The sequence below is a fragment of the Podarcis cretensis genome, assembly GCF_951804945.1.
Source record: "Podarcis cretensis genome assembly, chromosome: 7".
In the NCBI taxonomy this organism is placed as follows: Eukaryota; Metazoa; Chordata; class Lepidosauria; order Squamata; family Lacertidae; genus Podarcis; species Podarcis cretensis.
In genome coordinates this window covers 55,300,459-55,322,226 of record NC_137176.1, presented here as the reverse complement: position 1 = coordinate 55,322,226, position 21,768 = coordinate 55,300,459, and the positions used below count along the sequence as shown (strand labels likewise).

General features: G+C 42.7%; 2 protein-coding genes and 1 long non-coding RNA gene across 3 annotated transcripts in view; 1 reads left to right on the top strand and 2 right to left on the bottom strand.

Annotated features, from left to right (window-relative positions):
- Positions 1–21,768, bottom strand: part of LOC307219856 (DGAT1/2-independent enzyme synthesizing storage lipids-like) — a 75,439-nt gene that overhangs the window by 23,701 nt on the left and 29,970 nt on the right. The gene's annotated exons all lie outside the window — the stretch shown is intronic.
- On the bottom strand, positions 11,556–11,999 carry LOC307219889. The gene is made up of 2 exons (XR_013840642.1): positions 11,916–11,999; positions 11,556–11,871 (listed from the first exon to the last, which is right to left on the bottom strand). It is a non-coding gene; the product is annotated as an uncharacterized lncRNA (long non-coding RNA).
- LOC307219867 (DGAT1/2-independent enzyme synthesizing storage lipids-like) lies at positions 12,163–17,151 on the top strand. The gene is made up of 6 exons (XM_079983387.1): positions 12,163–12,829; positions 13,935–14,099; positions 14,488–14,678; positions 15,098–15,158; positions 15,628–15,767; positions 16,968–17,151. Exons 1-6 carry the CDS (start codon positions 12,550–12,552, stop codon positions 17,070–17,072), a joined length of 942 nt encoding a protein of 313 aa, XP_079839513.1. The 5' UTR covers positions 12,163–12,549; the 3' UTR covers positions 17,073–17,151.

The window sequence follows — 21,768 nt, the reverse complement described above, 5'->3', positions numbered from 1 at the left end:
TCAGAATAATTTTTTTCTTGTTTTCCACCTTCAAAAACTAGGTGCGTCTTGTGGTCTGGTGCGTCTTATAGAGCGAAAAATACGGTAAACTGAAATGAATTTCTCATTCATCCCTGAAACACGGCTCATATCCAGACTTCCTTTTGCACTGCGCTTTACAAGCATAGGTCTGTGCTTTCTGGGTCCGCGTCTGAGCGGTTCCCCACCCCACCCACAGATTGTTGTTTGTCCCTCCCCCCAGTCACTTCAAAGCAATGGCTCACCTCCCCCTCTGACTATCAATCTCACAACTTAGTCTGTCTCATAATGGCGGATCCCGATTAAGGACTGCGTCACCGGATAGCCTTTCATTTTCTTTCCATATCTTCCAAAAAGCAAAGCCTTTAATTAATATTTTTATTTCCACACAGTTTATTCCACACAGTTATTTTCCATTCTCACTTGCTGTCAGTCGTGTGATGGTTCTTCTAGGGGATGGGTTGTTAGGCAGTATCATAAATAAAAGAAGAAGTCCCCCCCCTTTCCGTTCCGTTTCAACATACAGTGGTGCCTCGCAAGACGAAATTAATTCATTCCGCGATTTTTTTTGTCTAGCGAATTTTTCGTCTTGCGAAGCACGAAATCCCATAGGAATGCATTGAAAATCAATTAATGCGTTCCTATGGTCAAAAAAAGTCCAAACAAAGCCAAATTTGGTACAAAAAGAGTTTATTATTAACCAGGCTGATTGGACAGAGGCAGCCAAAGGAGGAGCAAGGGGGCTGGGTTAAGGAAATATAAGTGCTGGCCATAATGGCAGGAGGCCAGGCCAGAGCTTGGTAACCATATACCACTGTGCCTCTCATTTATTTGTCTGACAAATTATTATTTTAATTTCTCTATTGCTGCGTTGAATATTTCATTCCAGCTAAGCGTTAACCACAAGCAGGGTGCTACAGGATCTTCTTGCTTAATATTGCTTCTGCTGATTTGTGTACAATCAGCTTGCCCTGTGTAGTCACCCCTTTGTAGACCTTAAGGAAAGAAGCCTTTACAGGGTATGATGTTTGGGCCAGGGCCTCCAAGGCACATGCGTATGAATAGGGTGAGAGGGATGGTGGGGAGGAATGGTGAGCAGAAGGCTGGAAGTATCCTGGGGTGCACTACAAAGGGCCTCTTTCTGGGGATGTGATGTGGGATAACAAGTCTGCTGCCAGGTATGAGGAAATGCTGTTTGCCTCCACCTCCAGGAACCAAAACCAGATAGCACTGGCCCTAGAAATCCTTTCCATTTTGGTAACCAGTGACCATGCCACAAGACTACTGCATTTTTATCTCCTGAAAAGTCTTTGGAACTAGTGTTATTTTTCTAGGAAAAGAGGTGCCAGAACCATAACTGTCAACTTACAGATCTGAAAATAAGGGACCAGCAGCCTTGAAAATAAGGGACCAGCAGCCAAAATAAGGGACCTACAGCCTCACCTGTTCCAGGCACTCCAGTCTTCCTGTCCTCCTGCAGTCTGGTCAAACTCATGCTGGGTAGCTTTGAGAATACTGTCCAACCAACTTTGTAACCAGAGGTTCAACTGAATAGAATCTGAATCACATGCACCACAAGGCCTATGCAGCCTCAACTTAAGATGGCTCCCCGGCCTGGCTTTGCACTGCAAAGTTTGCAGCAGCACGTGCAACAAAATGGCGTCCAGCATTCAAAAACCCCCTCAGCTTGCATTTAGCCAAACACAAGGCATGCAAGCTCCACCGCCCAGTCTTTCTTAGACTTCTTATTGGGTGAGCAACACAGCCAAGCAACACAGTTGGAGCCTCCCGCCTCCCTGGCTGGCAGGGAGGAAGGGAGAGGAGCTGCTTCCTTTGAAATTTAAGGGACATCATTTAAGGGACATCCATCAATAAGGGACAGCAGCGGGACATGGCACTTCAAATTAGGGACACTTGCGCAAGAACTACCTACTCTGGAAGAATGGCAAACAAAGGTGATTGACTTTATGGGACTGGCCGAGATGACGGGCAGAATCCGTGACCAGGGGAAAGAGACAGTGGAAGAGGACTGGAAGAAATTTAAAATATATCTTAAAAATAATTGTAAAATTGAGGAATGTTAAGATGTCAGGGGGTAAGAGGTAAAGAATTGCAGCAGTAACCAAAAAACTAAAGGAACTTTTATGAAAGGGAATTAAGATAATGGACCTAAGGGTTGCTAAAGAACCATTAAACAAGGATGCAGGGATGGGGAGGTATGGGGAAGTCAAAAGAAAGAAGGGTATGAAATGATGAGTTGGAAATTATATTGTTTTGTATTGTTTTTGTTATCTGTTTGAAAAACGAATAAAAATCATTTAAAAAAAAAAAATCAAATTAGGGACACTTGACAGCTATGGCCGGAACTCAACATGTACACCTCCTTCTTTCTCTTAGAATAACAATGGCATCCACCTGAGAGGTGCTGGAACTGAGTTCCAGTGATTTCCCCCCTGGAAAAAAGCCCTGCAGAAAACCCAATTAGCTTTATATAGTTGGAGAGAGAGAGAGAGAAAGAAAGAAAGAGAGAGAGAGAGAGAGAGAGAGAGAGAGACTGTGCAGAGGGTGAACGGAGCCCTGGAGGCACATGGCTTGGCTCTGCTGTTGCTGGTGGCAGTGACCACGCACTCTTTCGGCTCGGTGTCTCAGCTGCCTCTCGGCCTCTCACTGCCTCAGTCGTCTTCAGCTGCTCCTTGCAGTGGAGGCTAGAGAGGACTGCTAGCACCACCTTGCACAGATGCAGCAAGTTTGGGGCTTGGGGAGCAGTGGCCTCTCCCCCCAGGCACCTTCCTTCCTTGCCCTCCCTCCCTCTCAGCCAGGCAGTGCACAGGTGGCAGTTGCAATGTCTGGGGGTGCAGGGCATGCTGACGGGCACCCATGCTGGCAGAGCTCAGGGCTGCCCTTGTTTGCCCTGCCATTGCCAGCCAGCCATGGCCCCCTGCCACTGTTGCTGTGGAGTGTGGAGCATGGCCAAGGCACATGGCACCAGGGTGCACACTGGGGAAGAGAGAGCAGCTGGCTTGGATTGCAATACCCATAATGTAGTTTTTTGTTTTTCTTTCAACAGACCAAGACTGCAATTGAAAATCTTCGGGATAGACACCAGAAACAGCCTGGAAATATATCAGGAGCTCTTTTAGAACGATTTGATAAGCGTTACAAAGCTAACTAGTCCGTATAAAACAATTGTCATGTTTATGATCATGTGTCTGTAATAGAAAACTTTAATAATTACGTAATTAAAGCTAGGTTAACATGCACAGAATTGTGCTGGATTGTATCTGAATTATTTGGAAGGGTCCCTAGCTCAGTAGCTCAACACCTGCTGTGCATGCAGAAGGTCCTAGGTTTGGAAGAGGTACAAGTGCTGTCTTGCCCTATCCTGCAGGACTCCCAGAATGCCCCTTTTGGGGAACTTACACTAGTAGAGCCAGAATGACAGACTGGAAGGTGGGTGTTTAATTGAAACATGAAATAATGTTACATCTGAAAGAGTAATGCCTAAAAATCAGGTTTATTAAAACAATGACATTTCCTTTATGTTTATAATAGATTGCGCCAATATCTGAACCCCATAAAGCAGGTCTTTATAAACAAATAGAAAGAAAAGTAATAAAAACAAAAATTTGGCAACAAAGCATCTCAACTACTGTCAAAAACTGTAGAAATAGAAATCCATTTACTGGGATTTGCAACCCTGAAGGGGTGGTATATAATGACACAATGGAGATCAGCAATATATTCAGATGATATTATGCTTCTTTGTACTGATCTGACAACCCACCCCAAAAATTAATAGATGATTATCTTTCAGAGGTAGATTTTCAGCTACTGACAGATGAGCACAGACAGCACCTAAACCAATCCATCTCTCAGGAAGAAGTCCTAGAGGCAATTAAGAATTTTAAATCTGGAAAGTCTCTGGGATTGGATGGCTTTACAGGATAATTTTATTAAGCTTTTGCAATGAGCTTGCCCCATGTCTAATTGAAGTGCACAATTCAATCCTAGAACTGGGGGATATACTACAAATGTGGAGTTCTTAAAAACTGATATAACTTTTGAAACAAGGGAGAGTAGAGTCATATACAGTAGGCCAATCAGTCTCATCAATGCAGATGCAAAATTGTTCACAGCAATAATGGTCAAGCGGCAAACATGTTTATAACTCAATACATAAATCCAGATCAAATGGGGTTCCTGCCAGCGAGTAGCATCTCAGGTGTTCTCAGAATAGCATTAAAAGTTATACGTGAGCTGAATAGAAAGAGAAGCGCTGGCATATTACTCTCTCTTGATGCCTATAAGGCTTTGGATAGAATTGATTCATTGTTTTTGACATGCCTGCTAAACAAATTGAAATTTGGATCTAAGTTCTTGCACCTCATTAAGTAACGAAACTACAAATCAAAGGCAATCATTTCAATCAATGGCTTTGATGCTCAGGCAATAGATCTCTCAAGCGGCACTGACACGGCTGCTCTCTGTCACCATTGTTGTTTGCATTGGTCATAGAGGTACTAGCTATCCAACTACAGAAAGACACTTCTAAAGAGGGGGTCACCCTGTGGGATGAGGTACACAAAGTGAATATGTTTGCAGATGACACCCTCTTATTTTTGCAAAATCCAATAACAGCCCTTGAGCCACTTAAGCAACAGTTAGAAAGGTATCACAGGGTAGCAGGATTGCAAATTGACTATTCTAAATTCGCCCTCCTTCCTATCAATTTAGACGACACTATGAGAGACTAGTTACTAGTTAACTCTCCATTTGTCATAATGCATGGAGAATTTAAGTACTTAGATATTAGCCTTACTGAAGATACAAGACAACTGGGATGTAGAAATATAGGGGACTCAATAAATTCAACAAAAACTTAGGAAATGGATACATCTCAGCCTTAGCTGGCTTGGGCAAATACCCATGGTTAAAATTTCAGTGTTACCTAAATTCCTCCCCCCCCCCCTTCAAGTTTTGCCTATTCCCATCTATCCTCTTCAGCTAAAGAGATGGCAAAAGAAACTCAATGTGTTTGTGTCGGGATTCTTGCCTTTAGATTCTTGCACACCTTTTGCATCTCAGAAAGGACACAAAAATTTGCATGACCCAGTTTTCTATGCAGTTCATGTACACACCCCTTATGAACTGACAAATTCTCCTGAACCATCTGCTTTGAGAGACTTGTCCTGCATTACATACAGCCCATTTCCATCTTTTCATGAGTTCCATTCTTTATCAGACAACCATCCTGCATGAACTTAACACTATACCTTGCATTAATCAGACAGCTTACAGACAGTAAACAATAGTCCAAACTGCTGACAAACAGAGTCTCTGGTAGAGTAGTGTTCAAACACTGCAGGAAATATATTCTCTGGCCATCAATCTTGCTTCTACGACCATCAGCAAGATAAATTGAGTCTTTTCCATTGGCTGGCTTCCCCAGGGTCTTAAAGTCCTCCCAACTGTTGCAGATAATCCTGCTGCTGCCAGAGTCCAGCAACCATGTTCCTCGAGGTATCTTCCCCTCCTCTCGAGAAAATGCAGACACAAATTGAGCAGAATGCGTGTTCTTCTTCCCTGAAGAGAAACCCTTCTGCTTACGTTTCTGCGTCGATTGCTATCTCTGCTCCATGTCGTCTCCTGGAAGTTTTGCCCTGCATTGACATTGGAGATGCCCGGGTTGGTTGCATCTATAGCACCTCCTCACTGCCATGGCCAAGTCCAAACCTTGGCATTGCTCCATTGGCAGATTTTGGCGCTGGCCCCCTCAGGTGCAACTTCTCCGCCCTTGGAGTTCAGCTTGTCTATCTGACCTTCTTTCAGCTTCTTCGATCAATCTTCCGACAACATACTCAAGGGTCAGACCTTGGGGACGCATAGTCTCCATGCTGTTAATCACGGGCAATCAGTTTCAGGCAAACTTGAAAGGATAATGTATGTTTGGTCAGTCTCATCATAACGCTTACCTCTCTGCTGCAGTTGAAGAAACAGAGATTACAGCGTTTGAAGATGTGTTGCCAACCTCTCACCTTCTTTCATAACAGTCCTGAATGGCCTTCTGGACAGAGAAATTATAGTTCCAGCAGTTTCTCTGACATGCATTGTCCTTAATTAATTCTAGCACTCAAACACTGTGCTGGCATTTGCTACATGCAATAACAGAGTTGCTCAAACACAGCATAATTTGGGCATGAGCCCTTTCATTCAGCCGTCTTTTCTCAGCAGAGTCCCGGCTCAAAACCTCAGTTTCAACACTGTCCCACAAACCATCTCTTAACTGCTGCATTTTTATCAACCAACTCAGCCAGTTGCTTTCTCAGAGAAGTTCAAAAGCAATGCCTCCCCCAAGATTTATGACTTGGGAAGACTGGGAATCTGCCATCTCTGGTGCTTGCTGAGCCCCTTCTGTGAGGCCTCCAGCAATCTCTTCTGACTCTCTCTTTAAAGTCCAACTGGACGGTCCTGGGTGGCACTCACCAGCTTCTAGCTGCTGCCTCTGTCGACCCTCAGGTCCCGCCTGCCTCTGCAACTGGTGTAGCCACTCTGTGAGTTGCCTACTGTGGTCCTCTAGCAGTCCAAACTGTTCCAGTAGCTGCCACTGAGTGCTTTCCTGATCCTCAGATCCTAGCCCCTCCAGCATTTCTGCAGACAGTTACAGCTTGCCACCAACTCCTCCAGCACACAGCCACTGGCTCCATACACCACCAGGACTCACCAGCTCCCTGCTCAGATGCTGTCAGTTGCTTTGCACTATGCACACACTCAGAAACACTGGGCCTATAACCTGTCAGTGTTTGAAAAAGAAAAGGTCCTGACCTCCTTTTTACTCCTTTGCCTAGTCCTCAGACCTTAGCTGGCACAAAAGAGTCTTTGAGAAAGAGTATTCTTTCAGAGTATTGCTGCTTTTATTTTTAAAAAGTCTTCTTCTCCAACCATGACTGACAGCTTTTACACACACCAAACGCAACCAGCTTTCAACCAACCCACACCCAACACTAACATTGACCACTCTATATATACAGGTACAATTTGGTGAAAGGTTGCATGAGTCATTGTAGGCCGCTGACTCATGCTGACTTAGTTCTTTTAGCATTAAAGAAACAGCAGCCAATTTTTAGCCGTGACAAGCAATGGAATAAATTCCCCTGAACATATGGGGAAATAATATCTGAGATACAGTGATGTCTTAACATCTCACCAGACAGGAGGGCAATTAAAGGCATAACAAATAGAGACACTTTCCAAGAAATGTGGAGCTCTTTCTTTAACTCTGTTAATGACAAAAATCAAGGCCTGATTATACCAGCTGCTCAATCTTCTCAGAGGAGAGGTTTGAACACTGAATGTGTGAGCTTATGTCTAAAGTCAATGGAAAGAACAAACATTATTAGATGTACTGCTGGATAAGGGTTTAATGGTAATTGTTAATGTATTCGTATTTGTTTAAAAACCAACAAAAATTGTTTGTGTTTTTTGGTTGGTTTTTAAATTACACAAATTGAGGCGGATGAAGAAATAATTGGTTGGGTCATATTCAACTTATCTTCCCCTCCCTTTCCAAATATCCTGACTGAAATACACTATGGTTGAATGCCCAGTAAGGGAGATTGGAAGACGATGATACAAGGATAACATTGCTAAAATGTCTCTTTTTCCTACACGTTTCATTTGAGGATTCTGGGATAGCTCATTTTCAGTGTGCAAAGGAAGAAGCATTGCCTGTTTACCTTGAGGCTGGGTCAACTGGAAAAGGTATATGCTGCAAACAGAGTAGGGATGGCTGAATCTGTCAATTTTTGGTTTCTCTCAGTTTCTGACCCCACATATTAGGTTCCCTGGACTGCTGTGAGCCATGCTGTAAGATCTAGACCTCCTCCATGCAGGCTGAATTTGTAAATAGGTGAATAAACCAAATTTATTAAAGTACAACAATCTCCACTGTCTATTCTCCAAAGGGACACAGGCCCTGTGTGTGTGCCTGGGGATCCATGGGCTCTTGCCAGTCCTCAGCAGAGAGAGGGGCAGGCACCCAACTTTTGTATCAATGTTGTATTTTTCTTGATGGTGGATGGTGTAAGTAGCTTGTTCCTTGATTTGTTCATTCTGTTCAAGGCAGAAGGGAGCTATAAGCAAAGGGAGACAACATAGTTGTCAGAATTCCTACCTTTTATCCTTTGCCAAGAACAGGCTTTATGTGATTCACCATGCTACTATGCAATGCTTTCTATTACCTCGCGCAGCATGTTTAACTGCATATGGGAATAAAACCATGTTGTATCATTTCCAAAAAGCTTGTTTTCTTCATAGGTGTCACACCCATCAGAGTCTCTATAAAAATCACAAAGGGATGCATCACAATAGGAGTGAAAGCCTATGAAAAAAACCACAAGAGAACTTCTGCTGGTCCCATGGAGAGGTAACTGATGTAAAGGAAATTTAGGCTCATCAGGAATGTAAGTTAAAAGTTTGTGTTTCATAGATTTGTAGCATTGGAAGGAACCCCAATGGACCTCCCCCCATCAAACTGGAAACCATACCAGACCCTGCTAAGCTTTGCAAATGTGCTAGCAGTTGTGTTATTTGTCTGTCCATGAACAGGGGTCAGCAGAATGTGTGTGTGTGTGTGTGTGTGTGTAAAAACCACTTGTATGAAAACTTTAGCCTGTTTACAAACTGTCAACTTAAAACACAGCTAGGGTGTTCTTTTTTCAATCAGGGTTTATCTGAAATTGGTTTAGGGGAAAACTAACCAATATACAGTATTTCATAAGAAATAACATGACATTAGCCACATATAGATGGTGGCTAATGTCATGAGTAAACAGCTCTCCAAACCAGCAATAGGAGAGCACTGGATGCAGAGCAAACCCAGACTTAAATATATGCAATATAAAACACTTTGTTTTAGTCACAACTGGAATTTATCATTCTTCTAATACCAGTAGAATCATAGAAGGTAAATGGCCCCTGGATGGTTATAAGTCCAGTCAAAGGTGGCTATGGGGTGCGGCACTCATCTTGCTTCAGGCCGAGGGAGCTGGCGTTTGTTCATAGACAGCTTTCTGGATCATATGGCCAAGCATGACTAAACTGCTTCTGGCGTGATTGAATACCGTGACGGAAGTCAGAGAACATGGAAACACTGTTTACCTTCCTGCCACAGTGGTAACTACTTATCTACTTGCACTGGTATGCTTTCAAACTGCTACTGTAGGTTGGCAGAAGCTGGGACGGAGCAACAGGCGCTCACCCTGTTGCGCGGATTCAAATTGCTGACCTTCCGATCAGCAAACCCAAGAGGCTCAGTGGTTTAGACCACAGCACCACCCATGCCTCTTAGAATCAGAGTTGGAAGGAACCCTGAGGATCATCTGGTATAACTCCCTGCAAGCTTCTTTCCTTAAGGTCCACAAATGGGGAGGGGGCGCTACATAGGGGAACCTGTTTGTACACAGATCTGCAGAAGAAATACACAACTCGGGGCCACTAGGGGGCGCATCAGAAGATGGCTGACAATAACATCTCTCCGACCCACATGAGGTAATTTGGAGGCTGTGATGGGAGTAAATAGCCTCCTTAACCCCCCCCCAGGATTCTGGGGTGGGACTGCCCTTGCCTGCTGTGCCCTATACCACCCCCGAATTTGTGGGGATGGAGGCACTAGGCACAATGCCCTCCTGTGGGATTTTGGCGCTCCTGGACACCGTCTCTGATCTGCGCCACTAGCTGCAAGAACTTCAAAAGAAACAATTTGGATGAAGCGAATGCACATATTTCAAGGAAGAAGGGGGAGTAAAGACTGCTAACAGAAGAGATCTCTGATAAAACAAGAAGAGTCGAAGGAGCAAGTATAAATCACGAGAAGATACGCCAAGACTCGGTATGGCAAAGGGACTGATGGGGGAGGGGGAAAAAACCTTACTTTCTTTCTTATATGTGATTAAACAAGAACCCCCCCCCACAAGTCAGAAATGTCATTTTAAGGACTTAAGCTGTGGATTTAAGGCTGTGTGGAGATAAACTTTCGAACCAAAGCATGTTTTGAGAAGAGCGTGGAATGTATAAGGGCTTTGGAATGACGCAGTTAAAAGTGCCATCGCCATATTGGGAAGTTCTGTCGGAGGATTTAGGTCTGAGAGGAGAAATAGAGAAATAGAGTGTTTTCATATTGTGGGTGAAACTCCTCAGTGGGACTTAAGCACGACAGTTCTGTAATTAATGATGGAAAGAGCGCTGTTATCTATGAAGGCGATGATATATGGAAACCATCTTGATTCAAGGATTGGAAGAACGGAAAAATTCACACAGGATTATTATTGGTGTTTATCGGCTTAAGGAGACTATCAGAAGAGATCATAAAGAAAAAAGAGAAAATATATGAACAAGAGGTGATGTGGAAACAGCAAGATAAGACTGGATAGAATTATGAACTTTGTTTGGACTGATTTGGACATTAATGCAATAGCAAGAAGATGATCAGAATCCCCCTTCGGATCTTGAAATATGGGTCCCCTCAACAAAATTTAAAATTTGGCTTTTTAATTCAGAATTTATGTGATTTGATTTGATTTGATTTGATTGGCCAGTTAATAACAATTATATATATATATATTTTAAAAAAGGAAGAAATACACAACTCTGAAGTAATATAATGCCACATATTTTTACTCAACTGGCTATTTAGACATAGGGTAATCTGGTCATAAATATATTTGAACCTTAACTGGGCATTCCATTTGAACAGCAAGACTCTAGTGTGAAGGGAGCTGCTTTACTAATGTGCAGGGTTTCCAACACAGAGATGGGAATCCTCATAAATTCAGTGGTGCTCACTTCTGAGTAGACGGGGTTTGTTTTGCAGCCATTAACTTTATCTCTAAGGTGTCACAACACTCATTTTTTAATTTTTGCTGCCAAAATCTAACAGGGCTACCTCCAGACATCTGTGATCACACATAGAAGGCAATTGGTTTTAAATCTTATAATGATGACAAAAAGAGGACAATACATATGTATAAAGCCTCCATAGAAAATAGCAGGAAAGAGAGCAATTTACCCGGGAGAAATGGAACAGCAGTTGAATGAAACCAGCTTGCTTTGTGACTAGTATTCTTTCCCAAAAAAGAACCCAACCATGAAGTTGTTACAGTAACACTGGGCGACTCAGGGCAACCCTGAACAGATGCCAGTTCTCCATGGTTCTGGTGCGCCCCCACCTTCCCTCGTTTTCTTAGATTCAGGCAGATGACAAGAGCAGCTCAGAAGGGCCTTGCATAAACGCACATGAGTGCAATGGTAGAGGCTTCACTAGAATGCTTAAAGCCCACCACCAGTACACGTGAAAAGGATATACGAATTGGCTCCTCCATGTAGCTTGACAAATTGTGGCTAGGAACGGCCAGGGGTGGAGTCATAGATCTAAAAAAGGGGTAGACTCGAATACACTGTTTTGACTTGAAATGTTCATTTGGGGCTTCTCAGAAGTACATAAAGACAAGAAGCAGGTGTGAAGTGAAGACACAAGACAGGTGTTGATCATCATGTGAGCTGCGCACAGGTGGGCTGAAGCGAGCTGCTGACCAGCCTGTGGAGCCTCCTTTTATTGAGACAAATATGCAAGCTAGGCAGATACATTTTGGGCTGTGACCTTTACACATGTCCCGTCCCGAGATCGTGGGGTGGTACAAAGTTATTTTGGCACCTGTTTCCACCGCGTCATTTTCCCCTTGCACAGTGTATGACGAAGGAGACAAAAGGTCTCAGGGACAAAGGTTACAGACAGGACACCGCCGACTACTGAGACCGCAAAAGGTCAGACAGAGGGAACGATGTACCAGACAACTGTGGCTTGTCTGAGGGGGGGGGGGTTGTACCCCGCCCCCCAGGGTCACACGTGCAGGCAGACTGTGGCTGCCTGCTGGCGGGGAAGTGTGCTCCTTCCGGACCCCACTCCCCACTCCGCAATATCCCTACACAGGTGGAAGGAGCATCTGCCCACAATGGCGCCCACCTGAGAGGTGCCAGAACTACATTCTGATTGAAATATGATGAATCATACATTACTAATACAGTGGTACCTCCAGTTGCGGATGGGATCCGTTCCGGGGCTCTGGTTGGATCCCAACCGGAGATGCCTGTTCTATGCATGCGCGTCGTGCAACAGAGCACTTCTGCGCATGTGTGTGTGGCGAGACCCAGAAATATACTTCTGTGCTTGCTGGGTGCATATCCCGAAGGATACGTAACAAGAGGGGCACGTAAGTAGAGGTACCTCTGTATTGTACATCCCAGCAATGAATGTTGAAAAAACAATATGTCTACTTGGCAAGTTATAATGGGAAAACTAGAAAAATAGTAAATAGCATGAGATTTCATTAATGTCTCTGGGGTGGCAATTCAAACTAATGTACTGCATTTTCTGTTTTCCAGGTAAATGGTGGGGGGGAAAACCATTACGACTGTGGAAAATTCCACTTGATTTCTTTCTTTCATTGGCATACACTTGATGCTTCAGATCAGGAAATAATGAGCTGGTTTACTCAAATGCTGGGAAACTGGATTAGTTTTCCTTATTTAGAAGACTACCTGACCTCGGTGGTTCACCCTCTGTGTTTTTTTGTGCTTCCGATGTTGTTTTATTCAGAAATATTGGTTTTCTGGTTTTTTTCCTCTTGTGCCTCACTATTGTTATATATTTACAAGAAGATGAATAACCACCAAGAAAATGATTTTTATAGCAAATTTTGGGACAAGCCAAAGCAAGTTATGGCTAAAGTTGTAGATACGTATGGAAAGATATGGCATGGTGAGTAAAGGTTTCTTTCATACCAATTATTCCATCTTATGAGCCACTATACTTTCATAGTACTGAGCATCAAATTTCAGGCTTCAAGCACTGGAACAATAGTTGCCACAGTGCATCAGGAGTGTAGCTCTGAACCCACCTTGGGGTCACAACAGCTACAAGTTTGGTTTGGCTTCATAAGGATCAAAACAAAGCCATCAATATTTATTTATGTAATAAGCAATCATAAAGAAATACAAAACTTTTTATGAGGTATGAAATTAAGACATATCACAGAAGAAAGGGTCAATTGGTGACTGCATAAACACCATACATTTAATCACATTTAAAGCATGCCTCGTCTCCAAAAGAAACTTGGGAGAATGTTGCTTACACCCAGTGCTTTTTTCCTGTCGGTACGCATCATCGGTATGTTGTACTGCCACCTATTTTCCCCCTGCCACCATCTTGCTGCCACTTGCCCATCCCCCACTCACTCCCCCTGCACCTTTGCCGCTTTCGACTCCAAAATCTCTGCTGCTTCCCTCGCTGCAGTCATGCCAGAGCCGAGGCAATTTGACCATTGTAAGAGCCATGCCAAAGCACCTCCAGGAGGATTCCCCTGCAACCACGGGAAGCAGCAGTGATGGAGGAGGAAGAAGAAGCAGCAAAATAGTACCTCGGGTTAAGAACTTTGCTTCAGGATGAGAACAGAAATCGCGGGGCGGCGGCGGCAGCAGCAGCGGGAGTCCCCATTAGCTAAAGTGGTACCTCAGGTTAAGAACGGTTTCAGGTTAAAAACAGACCTCCGGAACAAATTAAGTTCTTAACCTGAGGTGTCTCAAAGGCTGGGCAAAAAATGATTCCACCTATGCCCAAACGTAAGCAAGGAAAGAACATTTCAGGAGAGTAGGTGTCCCCCTTCTTTAATTCTGCGACCACCAGAGTAAGCTCTGTTTCCTGTGGATGACAACCTAGCACCCACAATGCTTGAGCATATAGCAGAGCTTTTTACCTGACCTTTAGTTTTTCTGAACCACATTGTTTTCCTCCACTAAAAGATGGTGATATCGTATTTAGTTTCATTAAAGCAATATTTATTTGTTAAACTTTGTATTATTTTCAGGTTATGAAGTTATGGACATGGAACGTCTCCCTAAAGGTCCAGGGATTATTATTCTCTACCATCCACCTTTTCCTATCAACTATATATTATTTCTGACTAAACTTTATAAAAAGACAGGGTTACACTGCCATTCAGTAATTGATCACATGTTGTATTGGACACCAGGTAAATGATTTAAATTCAAATCATGCCTTTTTAGATAAAAATGTATAAAATATGACATAAAACAAAGTGATTAAATATAAAACAGTGCATCAGGCAAGCAGGTAAAAAGCAACAGAAAATAAAATACCACCAATAGGAGAAATTGCACTCAGTCTCACTCTATTGCTTACCAGAAAAAGATTACTCCAAGAACATGTGAGCAAAAGAGGAACTAGCATAAAGGTCACCTTTCATGAAATCATGGTTGAAGAAGATTTGCAGAGAGCTGTACTTGTGATCCATAATAGTGCAATATCATTTGAATAATGACACTTGTATAGTATTCACACTATTTCCTAAATAAGAGTTATATAAAGTGCATTTTTCTGTTTGGGGTTTATTTTTTTAGGGATGAAGATGATGTGTGATGTTGTCTTCTTGAGAGATTTCACGAATGCTGAATGTGTGGAAATTCTGAAGAAAGGCTATTTATTGGGCATTATACCTGGTGGAGCTAGAGAAGCATACTTTAGTAATGATTACAGCTTAATGTGGGGTAACCGCAGAGGTTTCGCTCGGATAGCTTTGGAGGCGAAAGTGGTGAGTGACCTATGGGCAATTTGCATTGACCTCAAGATTATCCTGGAAATGACGTATGACGTAATGTGTTAAAATCCTTGATCTAGCATCCTAAATAGCCAAGAATGGCAGACATCCTGTTTTGGTGTCAAATGATTATCTGGAGAGCCACAAATCAATGGCATTTAGAAAGAAAAACAGCTTTTCTTTCTTTTTTCTCTTCAATTCCTGAAAATCTGGGGAACAGCTTGTGAAGTTTCTTCATCTGAGATATTTGAATTGAAGCCAATTAAATAATTTATGAGTTGCCTGTCATTATAATACCAAATGTGAAGCATTCTTCCTAGTCTTTAAGAAAAATAAAGGCAGGACGGTTGGGGGGAAGTAGTTTTCCAGTTCTTGCCTTTCTTTTCATTGTTATTCCATCTTTTATCTTTTAGCCCATCATCCCTATATTTACCCAAAACATGTGTGAAGCATACAGGACCATTGGAAAGACAAGTGAGCTAAATATCCTATGTTCCTTGGTTGACCAAGAGCTCTGATATCAGGGAATAAACATTTTAGTATTTTTTTAAAAAAGAATATCTATTTATTACCTACTAGTAGAGTTTATTCCATGTACACTTATCTGCAAAAAGCTGTGCTGCCTGCCTCAGAACTGAGTGAACATGTCCTTGCTTAGTTTCCCATTAAATTTAAAATAAAGCTACAATAGATAAATGTGGTAGCAACCCTAACATGGAGGGGGACTGAGCAGGAAACAAACCATATTCTGCAGTCTATTGCACAACCTATGACCCTGATTGCAAAGTATGAGAAGAGCTGACTGAATATCTTGAATCTCTTTCCCCAAGCACTTATATTATTTAACTCTTCCACGCTGTGATGTATGGATTGTAACTGCTAAACACTCAGAATGCCAACTAATTTGAAATTCTTTCCTAATCTTCTTCCATTTCATACACAGGTCTGACAAAATGGCTGTATGAGAAAACTCGATGTATATTCCTTCCCACTTATGGAGGGTTCCCAGTGAAACTGAGGACATATGTTGGAGAACCCATCCCATATGATCCAAATATAACTGCCACAGAGCTGGCTGAAAAAGTAAGTGAACCCTACACTTGGAAGTAAAGAAGCAGAATATTTTTTCCCTGTTGGTTTCTCTCTCTTTCAGTTCTAAATTGTACTCTGCGTATAGTGGTACCCCGGGTTACAGACGCTTCAGGTTACACGTTTTCGGGTTGTGTACCATGCCAAACCAGGAAGTTCGCGCTTTGCACATGCGCAGAAATGCCGAATCGCGACCTGTGCATGCACAGATGCGGCGCTGCAGGTTGCAAATGTTGCGGGTTGCGAATGTGCCTCCCACACGGATCACGTTCGCAACCCAAGGTTCCACTGTATTCACTTCCTCATTCTATATGACCAGAGATAGGGTTCATTATATACATTATCCTTGCTCAGTTTCCCTCTTCTTAACTTGTTCAGACTAATTAAATGGAAGAAACTATGCATTTTATCTAGTACAGCACAAAGAGAGATCTGCTCACACAATGGAACTTTTTCTCCCCCATTATAGAGGGTCCCTCTAAGTCACCCCAGTGCCAATTTTTGAGGGTGGTGAGAAGGCTGAAGAGGAAGACAATTCATTGTACACGCGGATGTGTGTTGCATGAGCCAAACTGCACTGTTGGATACCGCTCTCTTTAACAGCCATGATTCCAATCCAATGAGCTACCAACCCAATGAATCTCCAACACATTTTTCGTTAGCTATTGCTTGTGCATCATCAATCTCCTAAATGGGATGCTGTTTCACAGAAGACAATTTTAAACACAGGTGCCATCTTTATGGTAAACTCTGGTATTACATTATAGTGTGACAATAAATCATTCTTAAAGAGTGATGTTGGTTAGGACTGTCTAAAAGAAGCTCAACAATTTTGGGGCCTTCCTAAACGAGAAAACCAGGGTAAACATGAATACAATGGGCTGGATTCACAGAGATATGAGCGGTTGTATTGTAGAGTTTGCTGGCCCTGGCTCCTCTTGCTCAACCCTCCATGCCTAAAAAGCCGCTCTTGAGTGTTGATACACAAGGCCTCTCATGCAACACATCTCTGAATACAAATGACTGGATTTATATTTGCAGCATCGTCCCTCAAAATAAATTCAGTTGCTTACATTTACATTTTTGCTGGAAAGAAGGAGATTCTGGATGCCACAGATTCTGATGCCTTTTGCTTTTTCCTCACTGATATTAATACTGTAACTGTGAATATCTATTTTGTTTTTCTTTCAACAGGCAAAGACTGCACTTGAAAATCTTCGGGATAGGCACCAAAAAAGGCCAGGAAATATATTAAGAGCTTTTTTAGAACGATTTGATAAGCATGACAAAGCCAACTAGTCCATATAAAACAAACCATATGTTTGTAATAGGAAAAATTAATAATTATGTAATTAAAGCTAAGTTAACATGCATAGAATTGTGCTGGATTGTATATGAATTATTTGGAAGGGTCCCTAGCTCAGTAGCTCAGCACCTGCTGTGTGTGCAGAAGGTCCTGTGTTTGGAAGAGGTACAGGTGCTTTCCTGCCCTATCCTGCAATACTCCCAGAATCCCCTTTTTGGGGGAACTTGCATTAGTAGAAGCAGAATCAAAGAGTATAACGGGAAGGCGAGTGTTTAACTGAAACATGAAATAATATTACACGTGAAAGAGTAATGTCTATAAATCACCTGTATTAAAACAGTGGCACTTCTTTCATGTTTATAAAAGGGTGCTCCATGATCTGAGCCCTATAAAGCAAGTCTTCATAAACAAATAGCAAGAAAAGTAGAGAACATAAAAATATAGCCAGGCTTGGTGAAAAAAGTGACTGATCTAACAAAAACAGCCAACTCAGCTTTGAATCTGAGTCTTGGCAATCCACGTGCAGTTATACAGCTAAAGAAAACTGTCCCAGACTTACATCTTAAACCTGAGGATTACTGAAATTGGGATCAGAATCTGAGATGGAGTGGGGTGCTAGAGAAAGAGCAGGTGGCAGACATGGCTGAACAGTTTGTATGTGGGGTAGGTAGGGTTGCGCAATATATCAATAAATCTTTTGTAGCACCCTGCTTGTGGTTAACACTTAGCTGGAATGAAATATTCAACGCAGCAATAGAGAAATTAAAATAATAATTTATTTGTCAGACAAATAAATGAGAGACACAGTGGTATTGGTTACCAAAGCTCTGCCCTTTCCAGCCCTGATGGTCAGCACTTCCTCAGCTCAGCCCCCTTGCTCCTCCTTTGGCTGCCTCTGTCCAATCAGCCTGGTTGAAATTCCTATTGGCTGTTTGCTAGAACCAATCATAAAAGATACACCCATTTCCTATTGCCTTTTATGGGAAACAAAGAGCTATATTTATAAATGGCAAATAAGTAGTCCTATATCTTACATTTGCCTCAATAAGGAACCTTAATTACCAGCTCACCTCTTGCTCTCCTTGCCCTATTGCCCTCCAAAACAGATGGTTAATGGTTTTAAATTTTTATCTTAAACAGATGTCAGAGATTTTGGGTTCACATTCTCACACACCATCAATGAAATAAGAATCTAACATAAGGATCTAACATTTCTTACTTTCTAAATCCTTTGCATAGTTACATTTAAGCCAATATATTTCATACATTAACATAGATAGCTTTTTAGAAGAATAAACCTTCTCAAAGTAAAAAGGAAGGAACAGTTTACAGCCTCAAAATAAACTTCTTCAGTTTACACCCACCCCTTTTCTGGCCAGCTGCTTTTCCCATTTGCCCTTTAACCTTAGGAGGCACATGGTATTAACTTACTATTTACCAATTTTAATTGTGTTTTTGCAGGTGATTGTATTCTGTAGGGTCAGTAACCTAGTAACCTTTGCTCTCAGCCTGTAATTCCCTTTTTACAACTTTGAGAACTTTGTCTTCTGCTATAAATCAAGGGGGGGGGGGCTATTTAGGAAGATAAACATTCTTGCCAAAGTACCTAGGCAGATGTCCATCTGCCAGGCATAAAAACATCTTTAAGCTCATTTTTAAAATACAGGCCTTGATCAGATGCCTCACTTTAGAAACCAGTTTGAAGAGCATATCCTGATGACCATTTTGAGCTTGTGACATATCACCAGAAGGAGCCTGAGAAGGTACTCGCCTGCCTGCCTGCCTGCCTGCCTGCAGCTTCCTTCCTTCACAAATGGGCTCTCTCCTCCCTTCCTCCTGATCACTCCTCCTGCCCACACCCTCCCCTCCACAGTTCAGCCACTGCAAGGGGCTAGAGGCAATTGCTGGGGAGGACCTGCTGCCTGTGATTTTAAAGCACATGCTGCTCGCTCCTCTACACAGCCCTTCTTAAGTCCCCTCTGCCTCCTGCAGCCACAGCCATAAAAAGAATCAACAGTTATTTACTTAAAAGTAGGAAATAAAATATTGTCCTGCTCCGTCTCCACTTTTGTGTGTGTGAGAGAGAGACTGAGTGAGAGAGAGCGCTATGGCAGGCAGAAAGCAGGATTGCCTTCCCTCTCCCAGACATGAGTTTCTCGCTTTTGTGCCACAAAAGGGAGAAATGGGGTAAACTGAGGGGGAAGATTCAAACTGGCTGCCTTATGGGAGAGGTTGGATGGCCACCTATCACAGCTGCTTGAGTTGAGGTTCCTTCATTGAAGGGGGATTCACACTATCCATGCTTAAGGCCTGTAAAGAAAAAGTAGGCACATTGCCACCAACCCCATCCCCACTAATCCCCTTGTCTCATTATCCATTATCAGTCATGCAGCCCAAACCTTTCACATAGAAACGTGGCAAACCAAAGGCCTATACTGTCTTGCAGACTTCTACAAAAACAATAAACCCATATCAACACAGGAATTGCAGGATAAATTAGGAGGCATTTAAGTATCCTGGCTAACGCACCATCAACTGCACACATTCCTAAACAACAACAAAGCCTTCTTTTGTCAGCAGAGGGACATGGTAGGGGGGTGGTATCTGCAATATACAAAATACTACTTCACAACCCCGCAATCTCACTTGACACAATTAAAAAACAATGGGAACATGACATAGGTTACGAAATAAACTCTACCCAATGGACTACAATTTGGTCCAAACCTCCCTTTAAATCCACCTCAGCCAAAAGAGGAGAACTCACTTTGAAACTTATCTATAGATGCCATCTGACCCTGAGGAAATTGGTGTTAATACATCCAGGAACCTTATCAAAATGCTGAAGAGGCTGTACCTCTACAGGCACATACCTTCACATGTGGTGGGAATGTTCCCGAATCCAACCCTTTTGGACAGCAGTCGTACAAAAACATATGTAACATAACTAAGGAGGTCTTGGAACCCACTCCAGAATTGGCCCTATTTTCCAAAACAATAATGTTCACTTACACCACAAAGAGCCTATAACCCACCTACTCTCAGCAGCCAGAAACATCATAGTTATGACACTGAAAAATTAACCGACAAACTAAAACTGACATGAAGACAAAAAAAAGAGGACACCTTCACTCTGGTATGGCTCCCTTTTGTTACACGCACAGCTCAAACTGACAACAGCGATAGCAGGGATGTACCAACAGCATTCAGCTCAATATGGCTAACTTGACCTAATATTTCACACACACCCTTCCGCAACTTCAAACAAATCTCACTACAGTTCATCAGAGGCAATAAAAGGTAAATAAACACGGCCTGCCCCCAATCTTCTCTCATCATCAATGTAAACCAATAAATATACAGAAAGAGAACCTACTCAACTGACACTGGCATAAAACTCCATAGCTACCATCTATGGACCAACAGCTTTTACAGCCTCAGAGGTTCCAGAATTATTAAAACAGCTGATCAACTCACATGTAACAAAAAACAAACAAACCACTATAACCTTATACAAGTGTTTATTATAAGCATACCGGTTTGATAGGCAAATATTAAGAGAGGAGCAGAATAATGAATTAGGGATGTCAATCTTGGCCAAGCAATGAGAACCTGTGCTAAGTTCTACAACATGGGGGTCTCTGGACCTTAGACTAAGAGTCATACAACAAAAAAAATTATTTAGAATTTACTGTACTCGACTACGTTTGTTTAGGAAAGGGCTGTCTATGGCATCTAGCTGCTGGAGATTTAATAGGGGCAATGCTTCAAATTTCTTGACGAGCTGTCTGTAGTAAAATCAGCACAGCATAATTTAATTCCAACTATCAAACGGATGGTATTGGAGATCTCAGATAATGCCTGGAGCACACGTCCATTCACCCCTTTTGGTGTGGCAGCATTGCAGGACGGTAGAGGATCCACTGGGGCCCCAAAGAGGGAACCATGCATTTGGTGCCCTTTCTGATAGGTGGTGGGGGCTTATCAGGAGCCGGATCCTGGCATGCACCCTGCTTTGGTGAATGTGGATGCAGGCTGGGACTTGGGCTGTGCCAGGGGGCAGTGCTGATGGAGCAGAAAGGCTTCCTTCAGGTCCACCCCCTGGCCATTTAAGCAGCCCACACCTGCAAGAATTTATGCTCTTAGTCTTGGCAAGAATTGAGTCCCAAGGGCCCCTGGATGCTTTGCTCATTCATTTGGGGGGATATGATTTGGGCCAACACAAGGGTATTGATCTAACATGGGTTATAATCGAGGACTTGCAGACATTGCACAACCTGTACCACCCCAAGATCACATTCTCAGATGAGACCCTGTTTAGGCCGGATGGCGCGCATCTTTCCTTATCAGGAAACAATATTTGGTTGCCAGATATAATTGAAGGTATTAGTGCGTGTTTTTCGGCAAGCTGTCTGCTCGGTTGGGCATTGGGGCAATCCGTTGTCTTAGCCTGCCCCTCCAAAGACTGGTGTATCCCATTAATGGGATCTGGGAAGCTATCACATTATTTCTCCCCTGTTGACAAATCACACTTAATGCAGGAAAATACTACTTCTCTGTTACAAGGAATATCTCTCCTCTTGAAAAGAGAGTAAAACAGACCATCATATGTGTATGCAAACATTGCTCTGACAACTGACAAATGCATGCTGGATGTGCTGATCCTGGGGGGGGGGGGGTTACCGTGAG